The sequence below is a fragment of the Gopherus flavomarginatus genome, chromosome 5 (assembly GCF_025201925.1).
Source record: "Gopherus flavomarginatus isolate rGopFla2 chromosome 5, rGopFla2.mat.asm, whole genome shotgun sequence".
NCBI classification, from domain to species: domain Eukaryota; kingdom Metazoa; phylum Chordata; order Testudines; family Testudinidae; genus Gopherus; species Gopherus flavomarginatus.
The window spans coordinates 96,714,789-96,737,973 of NC_066621.1; the positions used below are offsets into that span (position 1 = coordinate 96,714,789).

Genomic DNA, 23,185 nt, shown 5'->3' on the forward strand with positions numbered 1-23,185 from the left:
CTACTGAGACAAGATGCTGAATCAGTTTGCAAACAGTACTAAGTGTTGCCATGCTTGCTGAGGATAGGAGCTGCTTTCCCTGGGATAGGCACTCTTCTTCTAAGACAGGGGTGGGCAAACTGCGGCCTGGGGGCCGCATCAGGCCCTTTAGATGTTTTAATCTGGCTCTTGAGCTCCTGCCAGGTAGAAGGGTCTGGGGCTTGCCCCACTCCAACACTGCAGCCAGGGAGTGGGGTCAGGGGCTTGTCCCACTCTGCTCATGCTGTGGCTCTGCGTGGCTCCCGGAAGCAGTGGCTATATCTACACTAGAGAGATTACATCGGTGTAGCTGTAAGATCTTTCATGTACCTGTTCTGTGCTGATGAGAGAGAGTGTTCCCATTGACATAATTAAACCACCCCCAATGAATGGCGATAGCCTGTCAGCAGGAGGAGCTCTCCCACCGACATAGCACTGTCCACACTGGCGTTTATGTTTATGTTGCTCGGGGGCTGGAACATTAACACCTTGAGCGACATAACTTTTGCCAACATAAGTGATAGCATAGACATAGCCTTACACTAAGGTGAGAGGAGAATCTACCTATTATCTCCAGGAGTCACAGAGAGCACAAACTACTGTGCTAACCTTGAAGAGGTTCAGTGTGTACTTCTTCCCATCCTAAGGAGGATCAGCTCCACTGATTGGCAAGGAGGAAGGATAAGACTATGGCTCTTCATATGTGACAAGTCAATAATTGGAGTGCTTATCTAAATCCTGAGGTTTCACCCATATCTATTTCTAAATTACAGATTTGTAAATAAGATTCCAAGAAGAGAGATTTTCTTCTTTTATGTTTTACCAACAAGCTTAGGGTAGGATTTTTTTTTTCTCTAGACTCTTCTGAAGCACTAAGGAATGTGTGACAAGCTGATATACCATCTCATGTAGGGAACCTTGTAATTATGGATTTTCTTATTGGTTATAATATATATATACATACACACATACATATATAGCGTGTATGTGTTTGTGTGCATATGTATAGTTATAAATTGCTACATTGCCAATTATTTTGTACTTTTCTCCAATAGTAAGCCAGTCCAATTGCTACGTGAGCCTGTGGTTGCCGACTGCCTCAGCTGAAAGAGTCCGGACCAAAACTATCAAGAACTGCAGGGATCCATTGTGGAATGAAACCTTCTATTTTAGGATCCAGAGTCAGGTCAAGGTGCAGAAAAAATGCCAAGTACTCTTTCTTGTGTCTCATCTGTAGCCAGATCCTTCTGGTCTAGACAAAGCCGGGACAAGGTTTTCTGCATCCTGTGTATAATATCCCTTCAATTACTAGATGCTAAAAGTATCCTTAAAATTCCTCTTTGAATCACGTAAGCAACTTCAGTAACACATATTTGGAGTTTGAGTCCAGTGTTTGGAATAAGACTCCGAAGGCTAGTTAGAAACATAATTTATTTTCTGGTTCTGAACTAATTCAACTGAGCTTATTGAAAATTACATTAACAAGCTGGAGAGCTAGAAAATTCTGATTTAGTTCAGATTTCACTCACCGGTTCCCCTGAAGGATATTTATTTATTATGTGTATAACACCGACATCTGATTGATGCTCTGGCAATAGAGAGATACAATGCAGAGTGACAACAAATTCAACCAATGAAATATAAATTAGAATAATTACACAATCAGAACAAATTCTTATTGAGTAGTGGCTTGAGATAATGAACAACAGCATGCAGAACTGAGACCAAGGAACTCCTGATTTCTAGTAGCAGCTTTGTCACAATACGACACATAAAGTGTTAAGCACTTTATTCAGGTGAGTCTTGCTAAGAACATTATACTCAAACATTCCCTGAACACAGCTGGTTCTGTGATGAATTTGAAGGAATATGGATCAGTAAAACCAACAGAGAATTTTAAAAAAATGAATCATTGGAAAAATTGCCAAGAGTCATAACTGCTCCCTGTTGAATGGAAACGTTTATTCTCTCATGAGTTGATAAATTACAACAGCTGTTTTTAAAATAAGATTATCTACATTTAAAATTAAATTGTCTGTCCATCCAGATAAAGAATTTTCAGAAAGTTATTTGCAAATGGAAACAGATTCAAAATAGAATTCATGATACAACCTTCATTGGTCGGATTAGAATATATTTCCAGTAAAGATGAGTGATTATTCACTTTCTCATCATTTCTTCTTCTGTCTTTGTGCCAATTTCTCCCCTACTTCTTTCCTTCTTTATCTTCCTGTACTGTATGCACACACTAAAAATGGATTATTCACAGAGAACCTTGTTTCCTAGATGCCATCTAACAAAGAATATATTCTTTATTTCTATTCCCAGAACGTCCTGGAACTGGCAATCTTTGATGAAGACATTGTCCAAGATGATGGCCACTTCATTGTTCTCTTTGATATAGCTAAAATCCCACTTGGAGAAACAATTTTTATGAAGTTCCAGTTGAATCCACAGGTGAGAACCGATATCACAAGCAGAGTGAGGTGGAAAGCATACATTTCTCTGGAATTTTCTCAGAAAGTTAATTTGTATTATATTTCTTTTTTACCTTATTGAGTGTTAGTCTCTCTCCATCCATCCATATATCTATACATATTTACTTCTTTCAGCCTATCTACGAGCAAAGCCTCTCTGCAATTGTTTTGACATTGTACTGAATAGTTTGGCTAGAACTGCAACATACTTTGTCAGAGGAGTTTATCAAGGGTTTGATGATATTGTTGACTGAACCACCAATGTTGAACTTCTGGAGACGAACATCTCCAGTTACATCACTGAGTAATTCTGAAGCAGGGAGGTTGGTCTTGTCTTTAAAATACAGGACTGGGAGAGAGGAGGACCTGGGCTCTACTCCAGGCTGTGTTGTAGTCTGGCCATGTGACCTTGGACAAATCAATCTCTCTCTACCTGTTTCCTCACATGCAAACTTGTATCAGGACAATTGCTCTCCAAAAGGAACAGACATGTTATGAAGATTAAATAACTAATTTGGGTCAAGTGCTTTTAGAATTTCTGATGGAAGGAGCTATACAGGCAGTAAAATATTATTCTGTGTCATAACTTGTCACCATTGACTTAGTAACTATGGAGCACAATAGTGATTTTGACTCTTGAAACAGGTACTGGTCTGTACTGGTAAAAACCGCAAGAATCTGATAATTATGCTGCATGAGTTCAATATTTAAATATTGGCCCCAAATCCGATATTTGGCAAATAGGCAAGTAGGCACACTTTACACACTTAAACAGCCCTGATTTGGATGCTCAAACCCTTATTTAGATTTTCACAATATTTTTCAAAGCGATAAATTTTTAGCCTCTGCCTAAAGTGGAGGGACAGTTGACAGGAAAGAAAGAGATCTATTTAATATCTTATATCCAAGCAACTAATAAGGAAAATTGAGAATGTCCTTAGTTCATTCAGTAATACTAACACCCTTTTGAACCCAGAGAGGTCAAAGCAATGCGCGTCTCACCCCTAATGGCGGGAACAGCTTCTGGGAAGCAGAATATTGTTTGAGACCAAAAAGTGAAATTAAATGACTGTATTTGCAGCACAAAATTTAAGGCTACTTTGCAGAAGATCCTTGAATACGAGGGCAAGAGTGGACAGGAAGGGGAGGAAGAGTTTACATAATCAATGGCGCTGCCTTTACTGGGAAAGGTTTTTGCATGCTTCATTCATTTCTCTCTCTAATTTTCAGAGAAGGGAGGAGCTGGAGGCTCAGTTCACACTGGAGAACCTGTGGGTAAACCTCAAATATTATGAAATCAGAAATTAATGGATGCAGCAATTCCAAGAGTAATCAATCAATAGGGAAAATGTTTCATATCCCTGCTGTCTCTTCAATAGCCAGACCCCATCCCCAGATTCCTTCCTTTTCCAAAACAGAGCATGCTTAAACAAATCTTTTTTTAAAAAAATGAGAAAGAGGGAGAAGAAAAGAGACAGAGCAGGGGGAAGAGCACAACAAATATCCATATCACTTTCTATTAATAATTTGTGTCACTGTAATTTTTCCTAATAATGATGTGTTATTTAGGTCCCCCATAGGAGTCCAAGGCTGGCTTCTTGGGACCAGTGAAATGCATGTCAGTGGTGTGGGCACCCCTGGCCAATTCATGGCACTGGGGGCAATGTGACCCACACAGTCATTAATGATATAACAACTGTTACAAGCCCCTCCCAGAGGTTTGACTACTGTTAAACCATATCTGCTTCTGAGTAGCCTGTGTGCAGGGCCGGCTCCAGGCCCCAGCGCGCTAAGCGCGTGCTTGGGGTGGCATGCTGCGGGGGGCGCTCTGCTGGTTGCTGGGAGGCCGGCAGGCAGCTCCGGTGAACCTCTCGCAGGCGTCCCTGAGGAGGGTCCGCTAGTCCCGTAGCTCTGGTGGAGCATCCGCAGGCACGCCTGCGGGAGGTTCACCGGAGCCGCGGGACCAGCGGACCCTCCACAGGGACGCTTGCGGGAGGTCCACTGGAGCCACGGGACCGGCGACCGGCAGAGCGCCCCCCGCGGCGTGCCGCCGTGCTTGGGGCGGCAAAATGGCTAGAGCCGGCCCTGCCTGTGTGGCCTCTAGTCAAAGAGGTACACTTTTATGAACAATCAAAAATTAAAATGGTCAAGATAAAAATGCTTAAAGTAATATTTAGATGATACTGGTTGTGAAATGTGTACTTTTCATTTTGTTTTCTAGTCTGGATCTTCCTGAAACCATCATCACTAATGGGGTAGTAGTGGTAAATATTGTTTTCTTTTTTCTTGCCTGTACTGCATAGCAATACTTATTATACTGTGCAGAAACTGGAGAATCAGTAAAATGACCCAGAGCTGATACTCCTAAACACTTCCTCACGCTGAGGCAAAAGCTGAGCTTGGGTAGCTTGTGAACAGTTTGCATTTCCCCACCATTCCCTACAATGTCTATGTTGGGAGTGGCTGAGACCAGAGTATCTGTGAGCTTCCTCAAGCCAGCACACCATGACTCCAGCTGGAAAAGGCACAACAGTGAGCACTCACAGCTGGTGCTCTCCCATTATTCCCTGCAGTGACCGTTGGAAGAAACTTCCATTGGAGTATTGCAGGAATGACATTTTACTGCTCCAGTCAGCACTCCTGCATCGTTCCGTAGCCGAGCTGCCACTAGTTATGAACACACATGAAAAATACAGAGCAAATCTTCACTCATCAAGGACATCTGTTTTCTTTGCAGCTTTATTTTTCCCCTTTGCGAGTCCCCGTGGATCATTATAGGACCTTTAAGAATGCCGTCATTTTCTTTTGCTTTATACCACACCTCGCAGAAACCTAGGGCATGTGTATCATAGCTACTATCCTTTCACCTGAGGATTAGATATGACTCTCTCTAGAGCCTGTTAATATTACTTCTTAGTCTGCCAGAGAAATCGTTGCAGAAGAATGCAAGGCACTTAGAACCAGGGATCAAGCATGCTGTCTCCACAGTGCTCCCAATATTTGCCTCCCTTTCTTGTAGCAAAATAGTGGGCTGAAGAGGTAAGTCTCCCTCTGTGATATTTTCTGTGTGTAATCATCTTATTGGTCATATTTGTTACAGTCTCGTGAAATGTCCTGCTTGGAAGTTCAGGTGAATAGGAGGAGATGGAAGAAGAAGAAAAAAACACATTCTACAAGTGAGGTTATTGCTCCATTAACTGGTTATTAGTAGTTATAGCCTTTATAACACCAACTGGGAAATGCGTAATCCTTATTATGGGTTACACTGACTGAATCTATAACTAATTGTTAAAATTCCACTGCCTTAAAGCAACATTCAGGCTGAGGTTTTGGGCATATTACTCCTAGTCCTGCACAGCGTAAAGTCATCTATACTAGTGCAAAATGTGTATAAAATGTTACCAAATCTAAATGGTAGCATTTTGCACAAACTTTGCTCTGATGTATATGACCTACACAAGGTGCAGGACAATGGGGAATCAGGTCCTTGAATTTAGACTTATGATTCCACTAATAACCTTAACTCTATCCCCTTTCCCACGTGCACTGCAACAAGGTTTCCATTGCATGGTCATACATGAAATAAATGCTCCATTTGTTTATCTGCTGTTATAGAAAATAACATTTTTTATTTTTATATGTGTATATATATGTGTGTGTGCAAATTACATAATATGTCACAGGTCCGTGTTTATGTGACCATCACTATGTAATGACTAGCTCTCTTGCAGTGTGTGCAGTGCATGCAGGAATGGTAACTTTCATGTGGGAATGAAAAGATTGAACTTTCTGACTTTGTGCGATTAATATCGTAGCCATAATATCACTTCCTCCAATATAAATTCCTTTGTTTTTAATTATTTTGAACTATTACACAATAAAATCTATCTGTGTCTAAAGGTACTGTGTGCTCTGCTTGGTGCATGTGAGGGGCTGGAGTAGTGATTGCAAAGGTGGCTTTAAGCTGTCTTTGAACTCCCATGGCTTCAAGAAGCTGGGTTGGCTCCTAGTGTTAGATGAGCCTCAGGGCTGCTCTAATTTATACTAGCAGTTATGGCTTTCATGAGTCTATACTCCGGCTGGGAATTGGTGGCATGCTCCCTACAGTAAACCAGGGACATATGCAAAGAGAATTTCCAATTGCCCAGTTAGACTTCTAACTAGCTGGACTAGTTACACTTCTTCACGCTCCCTTGTGCTGATCAAGGGTCACAAAGGAGTTGTAGCATTTGCAAGCATCTGGCCTATTATCTGTGAAGTGACTAAAACAGACAGAAAGAGATTCATCTGGTCTATCTGTTCTTATAAACAGGGTTATTAGCTATTGTAGGGTCAAATTCTGAAGAGCAGCTTCACCGCACATTATTTGGCCTATAATAACATACAATACAATCACGTACATTTGCTGTGTCAGAATACAGTGGCAGTAAATACATGGCATCCCAAAGCACAGGGGTGTTCTGATCTGGGTTTTTTGTTCAGGCCATTGTAAAGATAGGGCCATAGGCAATATTTGAATCTGAGTTCATTTCCAGATTTCAAATCTCCTCACCTCCAGGAGAGTACAGAACATGGGTTTTGGTTCCAGTTCATCTCTAGGTATTTTTGTCTTTTGGCAGGTTTTTTTGTTTGTTTTTTTACAGGCGCTGGTAAAGGTTTTGTTTGATTTTATCCTTTATTTTTGTCTCCATTCGTTAGAGCATGACTTGACGTTTACAGTGAAAGGATCCTTTGAAGAAACCCATAGCCTTTCATTGTGCTGTGACCCCAGCTTTCATCTTACAGAGCCCATCCTGTTTCACTATGCCAAGCATAGCCAGCCACAACTGGATATTACAGTCCCAAAAATGAAGACACTTCCCAGCTTTGTACGTTATAATTGAACATGGTAGTAGCATGGAGTAATATAGACAGCAACATACATCTACCTTTACTTGGGATGGGGCAGCAAAAGAGTACTTCTCCTTTTAATAAAAACCCTGGTTTCTTTTCAGTGTGCTTGTATGTCATGTAGAGCGGGAAGGAGCAGAAATGGCCCTCTGACTGTGCCATTGAATTTACTTCCCTTTGATCAAGAAGTAATAGATAAGGTAAGCACTGCCAGCCTTTTAGAATAATACTGAATTTTTTGTTTAAGTTTTTGCTGATTCCACCCAGAGAAACAAACCCAGCCTCCTAGAAACCAAAGAGGACACTTTCTATTAAGGAGAATAGAAAAAGAAAATATGGGAGTGTGTCTGCCAAGCTGTGGGGAAGGACCACAAAAAACAATGTGGCATTTCTTTAGTGAGGTGGGAAAAGGAGGAGAAAAGAGTCTGAGATCATTCACATTCAACCAGCAAGAGGGCCTAGAGCAGGAAAAGAACTGCATAGTTCAAGGTTCTTGAAAAGCCCAGTGTTTCCTAAGAACGTGGGTTATTCTATCCTAAACCTTAACACTAGAGGCCAAATCATCAGCTGGGCTAGGCTCACACGTCAGTACTGGTACTTCAAGCTTTTCTTTCTGGTACTCCTGACAGCCCGTCCAGGGCTTAATAATGGACTTTCCACTGCGACCACTGCTGCTCATCTTCCATTCATGTGTGTATTCCCTAACCTGTAACAGAGCTTGGGCTGCTCCATAGCCCAGTGGTGCAATAGTGAGATGAGGCAGACAGAGGCAGATGATACAGAGAAGGTCTTAACCTGGTAAATTGATGCACCAGCCGGAAAAAACAAGGAAACATTGAGATACAAGAGAATTTTCTACAAATGTTCTTGAGGTCATATACATCACTCGGATTACCACAGCTCATGGCTTTGTGAATGTTCTGGTGACTAGGGGCAGATGAAACTCATTAAAGTGGGGAGGAAGGAAGGCTGTAGAAATATCTCATCATTTATTATATTTACATTTCTCATTTTCAGCACAGAAAATTTGACCTATGCTTTAAGACAAAACAGTGGTAAGTTTCTTTCTTGGCTCCTTGGATTCTGAGGGATGGTGGTCAAGTTCTGCTCTTTGTTTCTGGGGAAAGAGGTGCTCATGTCATAACTTTCTGCAGTGTACTGATCTCAGATTGAGACTATGTAATAAAACACACCCAGTGCAGTCAATATTTAATGAGACTTCTACGTTAGATACAGCATAAGAAGTGTTACTGATGGTAGTTTTTGAAAGCTATACGCACAGGGTGAGATTCTGTGCTGTGCTGCCAAGGTTTGTGAGGAGTTCCTTGGAAGCAGGGCCAGTGCAACCATTTAGGCGGACTAGGCGGTTGCCTAGGGCGCCGAGATTTGAGGGTGCCAAAAAGCCCCCCCCAATTTTTTTTAAATGGTTGAGCAGCCACTGCTGCTGGGACAGAGAGGGAGTCTGAGCTGCCGGCGGCAGCGGCTGCCAGCAGCCCAGGGTGTCCCTTGGGTCAGGGCGCCTCCACGGCAGCCGGCAGCCCAGAGTGTCCCCCGGGTCAGGGCGCCTCCGCGGCAGCCGGCAGTCCAGGGTGTCCCCCGGGTCAGGGCGCCTCCGCGGCAGCCGGCAGTCCAGGGTGTCCCCCGGGTCAGGGCGCCTCCGCGGCAGCCCGCAATCCAGGGTGTCCCCTGGGTCAGTGCGCCGCCCCAGCAGCCGGCAGCCCAGGGGCGGGGGTCCTCTGACCCAGGGAACCCCGGGCTGCTGGCTGCCGCGGACGCACCCTGACCCTGGGTCAGGGCGCCGCTGTGGCAGCCGGCAGTCCAGGGTGTCCGGAGGGGGTGGCAGGCAGCTCCCGTGGAGATGCCGCAGTCGTGCCTGCGGACGGTCGGCTGCTCGTGCGGCTCCAGTGGACCTCTCGCAGACACGACTGCTGCAGCTCCACCGGAGCCGCGGGACCAGCACGCGGGGCTGCGAAATTGCTGTCCGTCTAGGGTGCTCAAAACCCTAGTGCCGGTCCTGTTTGGAAGAAAGCTTTATGAATCCTGGGCATATCCTCCACCAGCTAAAATGAGAGGCCTTAGGGACCCTTTATGCTACTCCAGACTTTTTACTTGGCATCCAGGGTTAGAAAAAGAGATCTCATTTATCCTGCTGATCTGTTATCCTCCAAGCATTGCAGTCCACTGAACATTCTTGTGTCAACCGTTATGCACAGTAAAATCCCTTACCTAGCCAGTGACATAAGGTAGAAGTGTTAATAAAAGACTTGACAAAGAACATGTAAACCTGCCAATTGCCTTATAAAATGTAAATCCAATTAAGATTGTACACCACAGGGTAGTGGTGCCAGTTAGTAGTTCTGCAATTTCACACTTGAGTTCCTTCAGAACTCTTGGGTGAATACAATATGGTCCTGGTGACTTACTCTTTAATTTATCAATTTGTTCCAAAACCTCCTCTGATGAAACCTCAATCTGGGACAATTCCTCAGATTTGTCACCTAAAAAGAATGGCTCAGGTTTGGGAATCTCCCTCAAACCCTCACCCATGAAGATGGATGCAAATAATTCATTTAGTTTCTCTGCAATGGCCTTGTCTTCCTTGAGTGCTCCTTTAGCATCTTGATTGTTTAGTGACCCCACTGGTTGTTTACCAGACTTCCTTCTTCTGATGTGCTTAAAAAAAATTGCTGTTACTTTTGAGTCTTTGGCTAGCTGTTTTTCAAATTCTTTTTTTTTTTTGCCTTTCTGTTTTTCAAATTCTTTTTTCCCCCTTCCTAATCATATTTTTACCATATTTTGCCAGAGTTTATGCTCCTTTTTGTTTTCTTCAATAGGATTTAACTTTCACTTTTTAAAGGATGCCTTTTTGCCTCCAACTCCTTCTTTTACTTTGTGACACTTTTTTGGTCCTCTTCCTATGTTTTTTAATTGGAGCTATACATTTAAGTTGAGACTCTATGATGGTGTCTTTAAAAAGTCTTTAGCACTCTACCTTTTGATTTCTGTTTCACTAATTTCCTCATTTTTGTGTTGTTCTCCTTTCTGAAATTAAATGCATTGTTGATGAGCTGCTTTGGTGCCCCCTCTCCCCCAAGGATGTTAAATTTTATTATGTTTTGGTCACTATTACCAAACGGTTCAGCTATATTCACCTTGTGGACCAGATCTTGTGCTCTGCTTAGGGTTAAATCAATAGTAATAATGGTAATGTCTTATCTGCTTATGAAGTGTGTATAGTCTATTAATTTAACTATACAGTACATCTTGAGATACAAGTCATAATGTATAATATTTGTGCCTGTGTTCCAGCCGGGAAGACCTAGATGTGCGTTTGGGGTTTGAGCTATGTGTGGAGGAGCAGGATTTCCTGCGTAAAAGGAAAAAGGTGGTTGCTGCTTCTCTGAAAAAGGTTCTCCAGCTAGAGGAGGACCTGCAGGATGATGAGGTATGTGGGGCAGAATCCTTCCCACTCCTTCTCACAGAGGTGTGCTCAGTCAATTGGGTGCCAAAATGTGGCATCTTGTTCTCTATTTTGACAATCTCCAGATGGTCAGAAAGCTTTACACTGAAGAAGTGGGTGATTTTACTTTTTAGGAAGGAAATGAGTGGTCACAGATGACATTAATAACATATTTTTACGTATGCATACAGTTCCTAAACAGTGTTGCTTTAATAAACATATATATTAAATACCAAGATGATTTAGGCCCATGTTCTCAGAATTACAGCGAAAGCTTTCTTAGGCCCAACCATCTTCTCAGCCAACCCATGCAGGACAGACTCAGAACTTCTGTCACTCAGGCCATCTCTACACTACAAACTCATGTTGCCTCTAGTTACGTTGGCATACCACCACTGCAGTTAGTGCATTGCTTGTGTGTGTAAATACTTGGCTCCTTGTGTCTGTGGTGCGCATATTCACTGGTCTGTGGTGTTGATACAGAGTGCAGTGCACCATGAGTAGGTATCTCACTGTGCAACTCACCACCATCCATCTCACTGTCTTTTGGGAAGTTTTGACAATGCGTGATGGGGCTTTGTCATAAACAGATAGTTAAGGGTTAATGCCTCTTTTACCTGTAAAGGGTTAAGAAGTTCATCTAGCCTAGCTGACACCTGACCAGAGGAACCAATGGGGGAACAAGATGTTTCAAAAGGAAGGAGGGAAGTTTCCTTTGTTTAGTCAGTTTTCAGTTTTAGCTGGAGTGAAAAAGATCAAGGAACCAGCCTCTTATCAGAGTAGTAAGTTTTAGAAAGGAATAAATAGGTTTATGTTTATTTTCTTTTGTAACTTGTCTTGGTGCAATTAGGGGGGAATTATCAAATTGGGTATTCTTGTGTGTATTAAGATTTCTGCCCAGGGGGACATCCTGTGTTTTCAATCTATAGTCTGTGAGATACGCTGGTATGCTTTCTCCCAGAGGGTTTATTTTTTTCTTTCTTTTACCTTTCTTTTCTTTAATTAAAAGCCTTCTTTTAAAGAACGTGATTGATTTTTTCCCTGTTTTTTAGATCCAAGGGAATTGGATCTGGACTCACCAGGGACTGGTGGGGGGAAAGAGAGTGATCCAGGTACTCAGAAATTCTGGATGGTGGCAGCGAGACCAGATCTAAGCTGATCATTAAGCTTAGAAGTGTCCATGCAGGTCCCCACATCTGTACCCTAAAGTTCAGAGTGGAGGTGAGACCTATGACAGGCTTAAACAAGTTGCACAGGAGTAATTGGGAGCATGGGGTCAACTTCCCAGTTTGCAACTGTCTCCAACCCATAATGTTATCTGTATCCCATAATTTTTGCATCTTTTTTTCAAAATCCCACAAACCCACACCACAATTCTCGCTGTCCGCCATCTCTGACAGAAGCATGGAGTTAGCACAGCTCTGCACTATTGTAAGATCCTGCAGTATTTGCAGAGCTGCAAGAAGAATCGAATGAGTAGGGAATATAATAATTTCTTGGAGGACAGATTGCCATGGACATAGTGAGAACCAATTCAAGATTGTTGTTGGCATTCATGGAGCAGCTGCTGATGGTGAAGTGCCACTTCTGGGCCCAAGAAACAAGCACTGACTGGTGTGATTGCATCATAATGCAGGTTTGGGATGACAAATAGTGACTGCAGAACTTTGAGATGCACATGGCCACATTCCTGGATCTGTGAGCTGAGATTGCCCCAGCCCTCCAGTGCAGGGACACCAAAATGAGAGCTGCAGTGACAGTGGAGAAGCGAGTGGTGATTGCACTGTGGAAACTTGCAATGCTAGATTCAGTTAGGAATCAATTTGGAGTCAGGAAATCCACCATGGGGGCTGTTGTCATGCAGTGCAGGACTGTGACTCAGTAATGCCTCAAGACATAATGGATGGATTTGTGGTACTGGGGTTTCCGAACTGCGAAGAGTGCAGAGGGGGAGAGATAGATAGTGCTCAGATCCCTATTTTGACACCAGATCATCTTGCCATAGAGTACATCAACAGAATGGGCTACTTTTCTATGATTATCACTGGGATGCTTCATCAACATCAATGTGGGCTGGTCAGGGATGCTCACATACTGTATTTAAGAACACAGGACATTTCAGAAAGCTGTAAGCAGAGACTTGCTTGCCCAACCGGATGATTACCTTTGGCAATGATGAAAGCCCAGTAGTGATCCTGGAGCACCCAGCATACATCTTGCTCCCCTGGCTCATGAGTTGTACACCAGCCACCTCAACAGCACAAAGGAATGATTCAACTACTGGCTTAGCAGGTGCAGAATGACAGTTCAATGTGCTTTTGGTTGTTTGAAGTGATGCTGGCATTGTTCAATCACAAGATTGGACTTCAGTGAGAAAAATATCCCAATGGTTATAGCTTCCTGCTGTGTCGTATCTGTGAAGCAAAGGGGGAAATGTTTCCACTGGGACAAAGGTGGAGTGGCTGTCTGCTGAACTTGAACAGCCAGATACATGGGCTATTAGAAGAGCTCAATGTGGAGCTATACGTGCAGAGAGGCTTTGAAAGACCACTTGAACTGTGAGCTAGAGAAATGTGTATTGTAGTCAGTGTTCCCTCTAATTTTTTATGTCCATGGGCAGAATGAATTTTGTTATGTGCACCAATATGGAGGTGACGTGTGACAGGTCCGTGCAGGGGCTTGCAGGAAGGGGTGCCTCTCCCTGCCACGGCTGTTCTATGCTGGAGGAGAGGCATCTCTCCCCGCCACAGGCCTGAGCCCCTGCGCAGGGCTTCATAGGCAGCTGTGTGGCCATGCAGCTTAGAGGGAACTTAGGTTGTAGTGTACTCTATCTGACCCTGCTCTGTTGTGGCCTGGTAAGAATTGTGTGGTGATTGCTGCACACATAGGAATATGACAATGTCAATGCACCTATTAATTTTATTTGTGACTAATCCTATGAGTTGTGTGGCACTGTGCAGTAACAGATCATTGGCTGCTTTCAGAACTGCTCAGCTCTCGGCAGCATAAGTTGTGAACTAATAAAGATGAACTATGTTCCAAATAATATAATTTTATTCTGTAACAAAATATGTGCAAAAAAGTGCAATTTTAAAACAAATACATTAAAAATGTAAAAAAAATGTAATAAATTAATAGAACAGAACTTATGAATGGTAAAGAACATTCATGTTTCTCCTACACATACACTGATCTGTGAAAGCCATGGTTGGCATATGTGAAGCTGTGATTGTCTTTAATGTCCCCTGGAGTAGAGTGGTAGGGGTAGTGCAGCAACCCCTGATGCCACATGGAACATTGAGTGGGTCCCAATATTGAGTTCTCAGTGGGCTTCAGAAGGAGGCAAGCCCAGAATTGTTGAACTTGCAGGTCCACCAGAGCCTGCAACATTCTGTGTTTGATGCCTGAGAAGCCCCAGTATGTTCTGGTGCATCTCCCTCTCCTTTTCCTGCTGGGCTCACGGGCCTTTCTGCTCTCCCCTAATTCCTTCTCCAGTCTGTCTGCAATGTTCATTGTCCAAGCCCTGTGCTCACTTTCTGAAGCAGCACTGGCTTGCAGGATCTCACTGAACGTTTCATCCTGAGCCCTCTTCTTTCTCCCTTATCTGGCTCAGGTCTTACATGGGTTTGGAAAGGGAGACCCTAAAAGCTGCAGTGGCACCAGCTGCAGATAAAACACACAGAGGTACCATTGTCAGTCTATTCATTACAGAAAGTGAAACTTAAGATGCTGACCTCACTCCCCTAGCTCCCCTAAAGTTTTAAAGACTACATTCTCACTTCTGCTTGGGATTGCTTGTGCATGGTGCCAGTTACAGCACCAACCATGGTGAGTATGGCCTGCCAAGGGTTGAGGAAATGTGGAGGGAATTGTTTAGTTGCATGAATCTAGTAGTATAGGGCATTGTCACTGCATACTGGCTCTGTTTTCCACGGGGGGTGGTGGTTTTAGCTGTATGTCACTCCTGAGGGTAACAAAGGCAGAGAGAGAACAGTTGCTGCTGGTGTCCCAAAGCTGCCTGGGCCTGTATGCTGCTAGTTGTGTACTGCAATGATGCCTGCTGAACTGATGACTGAATGGCATGGGAAAGAGTCCTACCGCAGAGACAGATATAAAGCAATCCTCCCTAGATATCTTAGGCAGAAGATTGCAGAGTACCTCCATGAAAGTTTCATCAGTATCTCTCAGGAGGATTCAAGGGACATCCCTGAGTACATAAACAAACTTCTCTGCATGGCCCTCTCTGCTAATTCTAGAGGAGAATGAAACACAGATAGCAACTCTACCTCTCTTGGTTGTGCCAGTACCTCTTCTAGCACAAGTAAATTAATGATAAGTCAAAAGATGTGTCCTGCTATTTTGGGGATGCCATCCTTCTAATTGAAAATTTATCTATACACTTACCCAAGGTTCCTTCCCCTGCATTGGGGTCACCCGTGCTTTACTGGCAGGACTGGTTTGACTGTGGGAGGAATCAAAAACAGGTCCTGGCTCGCTGTGCAGCTGGATTCCCCAGGTTGCCTGTCCTCCATACTCCTCCTTCTCTTCCTCATCCACTATCTCTTCCACCTCACTGTGCACATCCTGTGACTCGGTCTCCATGGAGGTATCAGTGGTGGTGTGGGAAGTGGTTGTGGGGTCTCTGCCAAGTACGGCAAGCAGCTCTTATAAAAGCAGCAGTTCTGTGGCACAGCATATCGAGTGTTGGCCTGTCTGGCTTTCTGGTATGCCTGCTGCAGCTCCTTGGCTTTCACTGTGCCCTGCTGTTGATCCCTGTTATAGCCCTTCTCCTGCATCCTCTGAGCAAGCTGTTCATAGATGTTGACATTTCTATGGCTGGTGCTATAGCTGTGCCTGCACAGCCTCTTCAGGCCTAGGAGGGTCAATATCTCCTGTCTTCCAGGCAGGAGCATGTCTGGAACATGGAACTGGCATGGTCAGCTGAGCAGTTGAACTCAATAATGTAGAGCTGCTAGGGGTGCTTGCCAAGTTGGGCAATCAGAAAAAGGAATTTCAAAAATTCTATGACCTCTGGGTTGGGGAGTCCACAATTGAGACCAGAGCAGACAGCATGGGGCATTGTGGGACAGATGCTGGGGGACAGTTAGGGTAGAGATAAGTAACGCAGTGTCTACACTCACACTGCATCAACCTGTGTACATCGACTGTGGCTCTGCACTGCTTGGGGAGGTAGTGTTACTAAGTTGGCGTAAAGGAACACTTACATTAGTGGGAGACAAATGTAAGTGTAGACACATGCACAACTAGGTCGATCTAAACTGCCTTGTGTTGACCTAACTTTGTAATGCAGACTGGGCCTTACTGTTTACAGTTTTACAATTGATTTGAACCTGACTTTCCATTTGCACCTGTGCTGCTCGGGTGCAAAATACTACGATTCTGAGGTGGTTGTGTTTACAACTACTTTGCACTCACTTAGCAAGTGCAAATGACTACATAAGGTACACACTGGGCAGGTTTAAAGTCATCCACACTTCTACACAAAAATGATACTTCCTTAAAGACTTTAGGCTAAATTTACCATTTTTGCCAGCAATGTCTTTAGCCCAATGCATGGTATCTATCCTTAGTGTTAGTTGAGCCAACTTATCTTTCATGTGAGACATAGGTTTAAGTCACTGGGGAAATGGTACAGAAATTTAAACTCATTTTACAAATTTTTGGATCAAAAAATAAACAAAACAAAACTCACAAAATCTTAAATTCTACAAGGTTTGCCTATTCCGAGATGACCAGTACTAACTGACAAGGTCACAACAGTGATAGTTTATTGCATTTAGTACAAGTCTATTACAATCAGTCCAATACAAGCCCAACATAAAAATACAGGAATTTGTATTAATCTAGAGGATTTTTTTAGGAGAATTGAAAGTACTGAGGTTAGTCTCCAGTTATGCTCAATGTTTAAAATTCCATGCCTAACATGACAGCCTTTGCTTTCCAATTGCTAAGTAGTAAGTTACAGAAAACTCAGAGCAATTCCAGTTATTTCTATGCAGCATGGTTAATTCAGATCATGTCTCTGCTTGAAAACTGATCATATACAATTTTTTTACCATTTAATCAGGGCCTGAACTTCTTAACATGATTTCTACTCATCTCTATTCTAACCAATAATTGTCCTCACCCATATAGTTATTTTCCATTAAATGTATGCTTTCTTGCATTGAATAGGTACCAGTGGTGGCATTCATGACAACAGGTGGTGGTACCAGAGCACTGACAGCAATGTACGCTCACCTGTTGAGTATCCAGAAGTTGAATGTTTTGGACTGTATTTCGTACGTCACTGGTTTATCTGGCACAACATGGTAAGGAGGACCAAGCTTCTGACACAAAGACATTAAAGACATAATCTCCAGAGTAGTGAAATGTTTATTAGTCTCCAAGTAGTTATGCATGTGCCCATTGTAATCTAGTTTAAATATCTAATTATTATTATTTGCATACACAAACCAAGAAACCATCACTGTTTATGGTTTCCAGAGGCCTTTTTGGCCAACAGAATTGTAATTAACAAGCAGATTTATTCATCTAGTCTGACTTTTTCACGTTGGCCTTTGTTAGGTGTTTATGAATATTTGCTGTCATCCATGTAGCAAAGTGAATTAGAGAGATTAGAGCATCTGAAGCTACAGGCAACCAAGGGAGACCTGGTGCTAATAAATGTACAGTCCTACACCACCAGCACAAGTAGGAAATCATAATTAAATAATATATAACTCTTAGCAAAATGGATTGTTGTAATAAAGCAGCCGCACTCATCACATTAAAACAATCTTGTCCTAATTTGATGGTGTTAATACTACCCTAAAAGCAGCAAAGAATCCTGTGGCACCTTATAGACTAACAGACGTTTTGGAGCATGAGCTTTCGTGGGTGAATACACCCTGATACAATACTACCCTAATATCACTTTTTTGATGTACCTAAGCAATGTAGTTGCTTCAGGGAAGGTATGGAATCAGGATTGGGGAGTTTGTTACAAATCCAAAACTTGAGCTAGGCTTCCAAATTGTTTGCTGAAATTCACAAACCTTTTGGCAAACGTGGACTGGGTGTTGAGCAAGTCTGAGCCCAGTTAATGGACATTTTATGAAAGTTGGTGGTTTCAGTTAAATTTAGTTACATTTCACTGAGATTTTTGGTTTCATTCAAACCCGAAAGGCACATCAAGGTGTAAACCCACACACTCAATCTGAAATCAAGAAATGTTGTCCGACTCTCTCTAAGCCAAAGCTTGAGAGTTTCAAGGAGTTCTAATTTTGAATCCCAGCCTTTCCTTATATTTCCTTTTCTCAGGACAATGTCAAATTTGTATGAAGATCCTGACTGGTCACAGAAAGATATGGAGGCATCAGTCAGTGACGCTCGGAAACACGTGATCAAAAACAAGTTCTTGGCCTGTTTTTCTATGGATCGTCTGAAATACTATGTAAAAGAGCTGCAACAGCGAAAACAAGAGGGGCACAAGATATGTTTTACAGATCTGTGGGGACTCATCATTGAAGCCATGTTACATGATGGGGTACTATAGAACATTTGCTCTTTTCAGAGTCTTCCTCTAAGTAGCTAATCTTCTGAAAGTAAAAATGAGGATAAACTGTAAACCCTAACTGAATAAGCCCACTCAACATGGCTGCAGAGTTTTCCACACAAATAAGTTTTATTTGTTGATTGCATCATGTATATGTTAAAATTAGACTTGTTCAAAAAACAGGAGAGAAATCCCCTGCTCATGGAAACTCTAGAAAATCCAAAATTCTTTTTAAGAGCTGATTTTTCAAAGTGCCTTAAAATCCCTATGCATGGGGAGATTGCTTTGATAATGCATATGCTACAAGTGGAGCAAATCTGGAATTGTTTGGTCAAGCAGTTCCCAAAATGCAGCCTAACCCCTTTGGCATATGAGCTGCTTTTACCTTTCGAAGTGTTCTCAAATCCATGTGCAATTTTGAGGAAGTTTCACCCCCCCACCAGCACCCCATAAATGCTTCCCCAAAGCCATCTACCTTTCTCTCCACATTTCACCTTGTACCAGGTTAGTGGGCAGTATTATGTCTGGGAGATAAAGCCTAGTATGAGAGAGAAAGGGGACTGGTAAGATAGGTGAAGGAGGGGAGTAGCTACCATGTTGAAAATGACACAAAAGAGGCTAATGCAAGTGTCCTAGCCAGGATGAATCTCTTCTCCACCAGGACAGGCTCACAGAATGCCTACCAGGCAGCTGTAAGTAGGACTGACTCTGTCCGAGGAGCCGGAAACAGACACACTCCAAGCATGCCACAGCATGTAACTCTGAGGTGAAAAGCAGCATGTATGACTCCATGGGCACATGGGACTGAGACTGGGCTAGGGAAGGAGGAGGAGGCAGCACACTCACTGGGATGAATGAATTTTCATTTTGTTGTTGTCCATAATGGTTCAATATTTCATTTTCCAAATTTTCCATGGAATTTTTCTATCCCCATTTTTTGTTCCCCAAATCAGTAACTCTTCTAACTGAATTGATTTTGATTTTTAAAAATGATTCCCGCCCCCCCTATTTTTGAAAAACGGTCAATGTGACACTAAGATGAGCAGTGAAAATTAGCAACATAAAGAACCAAATCAGACAAATAATAAAAAAAATACAAATTTCACTGGATGACCAAACTTTTTCACATTTGAACATTTTCATCAAAACTTTCTACATTTAAAACACACAAAATCCCCTATTTTATTATTCATTATTATTTACTTATTCCACAAGGTCACTGAAAAAATTAAAAATTTCAACTCCCTCCAATTAAAACACAATAGGAGAATTTCATGACTGCTGATGCAGGCAGATGCGAGCATCATTTCTCTGCGTTAGCAAAACCCTTTGCTCCCAGAGTTGAATTCAATCCAAAGAAGGGCAGGTAATGTTGGCAGTGCTGCCCTCCTTCAAGGTTCCAGACCAGGGTGTGGGGAACAGTGCCACTCTCCCCATGAAGCCACTTCAGAGAGGTGCTGAATCAGCACATTGTGCAGCCAGGCTGACACTTAACACTGTTCCCAGCCAGCATTGCCCTCTATTGGTCAGTGCTGCATGGTGCAAGTCACCTGTGCCCTGCACAATGGAAACAGTTAGGTTCTAGCCATGCTACAGATTTAAACCATATCATAACTGGGGCTCTTCATTCTTGTACAGTTGTGCTGTAGCAGTGTCTTTCCTGTGACATTTACCCTTTCTGGATGAGATGACTCATGCATGTTCTCAACTGAGAATTTTTTTTTAAAAGTGGGGGGGGGCATTTTTTTTTAAATAAGCAAAAAGTAAAACATGACAGTTTTCACCAGTGAAATCTTTGAATTTTACAGTATACAAAACCTTGGCAAACTGATTTTTAAACAACTTTAAGCATTCAAGTGAATGAGACTACTCACATGCTTAAAGTTAAGCACGTGCTTATGTGCTTTGGTAGATCAGGAACAGGGAGCTCAGCACATTACAGGATCAAGCCCATAGAGGAGAACGTGGCTGGAATCAAGTAGGCATTTCATTGTAATATTCCAGGCTCCAATACAGTGGTAGGTCCCTATGTCATTTAAATTTTCCTCAGTTATGTATCTTGTTTCCAAACAGGAAGACCAGCATAAACTCACAGATCAGCAACAAGCACTAAGCCGTGGTCAGAATCCCCTGCCCATCTACCTTGTTCTCAATGTGAAGGACAAAATTAGCAATCAAGATTTTAGAGGTAATAATTATGTTCTAGACATTTATTTTTTTTTAAATCTAACAGGGTTCATCTTAGGGTTAAGCAAACTGGTTAACTTAATGCAAGAATCCTTCTTAATTCACTCCAAAAGTGGCCTTATATTTCTTATTAATTAAATTTGTGTCTCTCTATATTTCTGGTTTTGCCTGGGATCAGAAGCAGAATATTAAGACAGAGGCTATTATCACAAGATTATCTGGCCTGCACAGAAGCAGGAAGTACCAGAAATCTCATGAGCTTTCCAGACACCTGTGGTTGAAGAGAATTCATTGTCCATGCTCATCACTGTTATGTCTGTATTGAATAAAAGTGGCTAGTTAGAAAATATGGTAGTTTAGCAACTAGTTTGTCATGAAGAGGCTGAAACCAAAATCTTATTCCTTTAATAACTCAATTTATTTATATAACAACAATATTTTTCTTTACCCGCCTCAGGTTACTGCAGTAATACTGTTTCTTGTGACTCTTTCTTTAGAATGGATGGAGTTCACACCCTATGAGGTGGGACTCCTTAAATATGGGGCCTTCATTCGCGCTGAGAATTTTGGAAGTGAGTTCTTCATGGGTCGGCTGATGAAGAAGCTCCCAGAATCCCGGATCTGCTTCTTGGAAGGTGATTTATTGTCCTGGAAAAATGTAATGTAATGTAACATAAGCCAGTCACTGGCAAGCCACAGTTTTATGGCTGCTGCAATTGGTACAGTCTCAGCTTCTAGAAACTGTATAAGGTGATGTATCTGGACCAATAGCATGTCATGATCTGCAGATTTAAAATCTCTATAGTGAAATTAAGTGAGTTAGATTAGTCTGATTTCATTATACTTTTATGCACAAGGCATCTGAAAGATATCTTTTCACCTTTATTTGAACAAAATTTTCAAAATGTTGCAGTATGCTCAAGTACTAGTCTCTTCTGGATCTCAAATCTATGAAATTCAGCCCCCGGTATAGAATGGTCCTACCGCTGACTTTTAGTGCTGATTGATTCAGCAATGTAACATTGAAACATAACCTAATAATCATCAATATGTCTAATATTCTAAAGCAGTACAGCTGTTCTAAGGAGAGTCTTTCGCACATACTGGATCCCCAAACTCTTTACAAATCTAAAGAATACAATTTAATAAATAATATCAGAGAACAGAGAAATGAACAGAAACAGACGAGAGAGAAATGAAACAGCATGTAGTTTTTCAGATGAGTTTTAAAAAGAGATGTGGCGTGGATGAAGCAGGAAGCAGGAAGAGGCTGCCAATTTATGGCTGGTTAGCAATATTATTGTCACTGTGAAAGACATGAATTACAGTTAAAATGTATAGTAAAGTAATAACAATATCTACCGCATACGTATATGTAGTCTTGTTGTAGCTGTATCAGTCCCAGGACATTAGAGAGTCAAGGCACGTGAAGTAATATCTTTCATTGGACCAACTTCTGTTGGTGAGAGAGAGAAGCTTTCTAGCTTACACAGAGCTCTTCTTCAGATTTGGGAAACTAACTCACGCCATGGCTACACTAGAGAGCTTACAGCAGCATAGCTGGACCAAGGCTGTAAGATCTCCTGTGTAGCCGCTTTATGCCAACAGGAGAGAGCAGTCCTATCAACATAATTAAACCACCTGCAATGAGCGGCGATATCTATGTTGGTGGGAGATGCTCTCCCACTGACATAGCGCTGTCCACGCTGGCACTTCTGTCAGTGAAACTTATGTTGCTCAGGAATGTGGTTTTTCCAGTTTTATAGGACTATAGCACAGTACTGTCTATACAGCTTCATCAAACTATGTTATAATATAAAATTATGAGGGCACAACTGGATTGTAACCAGATGCCTCAATATGGTAATTCTGTATTGTAAATAGAATCTAATATTTCCTTCCCTTCCTTTTGCATAAGCACTGCACACAGCTATAGAAAAAGAAAGCCCCTGGCTTACTTTTCCTGCTTCTCACCCTGATTGCTGTAACTAAAAAGGATTTATGTAAAGAGAGTTTCAGGTTCCTGTTATTAAATTAGCAATTTTGTGACTATTTGCCTGTATGGAGCTTTCACAACAGCCATTTGAAAAGGCTTTCAGTGACAGCACCAAACTGCCTTTACACTGCCCACACCCAGGAAAGTGTGGCTGCTGACTAACATAGGTCATGTAACCCCTAACTGCCTTCAGTGATTGACTCGAATGCTCTTGGAAGTGCTCTTTGTAATTCCAAGTTGGTGTACATGTAATCTCCCAACTGCTCAGACCCAGCTATTCCTGGCCCTCATTCAAATCCCCCAAACTGGCCAACATTTCGAATTTTCAGGAAATATAGTATTTGTGTTGTTGCCAATTCATGTGATTTCCCCTTCCCCAGCCCCACCCAAGTCGTGCAATACTTGGCATTTTTCTTAAAGCCCAGTTCCTGGAGGTATGTGATTAGTTGGGAATCTGAGCTGTCATTTTTTTAAAAAAAGTAAGCTTCCAACCAGCATTGCATTGTAGCTGAAGTGCAATCCAAATGAGTCAAGAATTTGGGACTGCAAGAACCAGAGTCTTGAAAGAAAATGCAAAAGTCTGATGATCTTTTTATTAA

The 23,185-nt window shown here is 42.3% G+C and overlaps 2 protein-coding genes across 3 annotated transcripts in view; one reads left to right on the top strand and one right to left on the bottom strand.

Annotated features, from left to right (window-relative positions):
* Positions 1-23,185, top strand: part of LOC127051941 (cytosolic phospholipase A2 epsilon-like) — a 47,948-nt gene that overhangs the window by 15,361 nt on the left and 9,402 nt on the right. For both annotated transcript variants that reach the window (XM_050954944.1, XM_050954946.1), the window contains exons 4-16: positions 1,074-1,210; positions 2,347-2,475; positions 3,726-3,766; positions 4,717-4,759; positions 5,596-5,671; positions 7,194-7,363; positions 7,490-7,585; positions 8,403-8,440; positions 10,695-10,830; positions 17,041-17,177; positions 18,169-18,394; positions 20,477-20,591; positions 21,088-21,225. In XM_050954944.1, coding sequence (XP_050810901.1) covers positions 1,074-1,210; positions 2,347-2,475; positions 3,726-3,766; positions 4,717-4,759; positions 5,596-5,671; positions 7,194-7,363; positions 7,490-7,585; positions 8,403-8,440; positions 10,695-10,830; positions 17,041-17,177; positions 18,169-18,394; positions 20,477-20,591; positions 21,088-21,225 — 1,482 coding nt within the window. The remainder of the gene's footprint in view (positions 1-1,073; positions 1,211-2,346; positions 2,476-3,725; positions 3,767-4,716; positions 4,760-5,595; positions 5,672-7,193; positions 7,364-7,489; positions 7,586-8,402; positions 8,441-10,694; positions 10,831-17,040; positions 17,178-18,168; positions 18,395-20,476; positions 20,592-21,087; positions 21,226-23,185) is intronic.
* The window catches only part of LOC127051950 (uncharacterized), a 260,294-nt gene continuing 237,528 nt past the window's right edge, over positions 420-23,185 (bottom strand). Inside the window, exon 2 of the mRNA XM_050954966.1 lies at positions 420-462. The gene's annotated coding sequence lies outside the window, so the exon portion shown is untranslated. The remainder of the gene's footprint in view (positions 463-23,185) is intronic.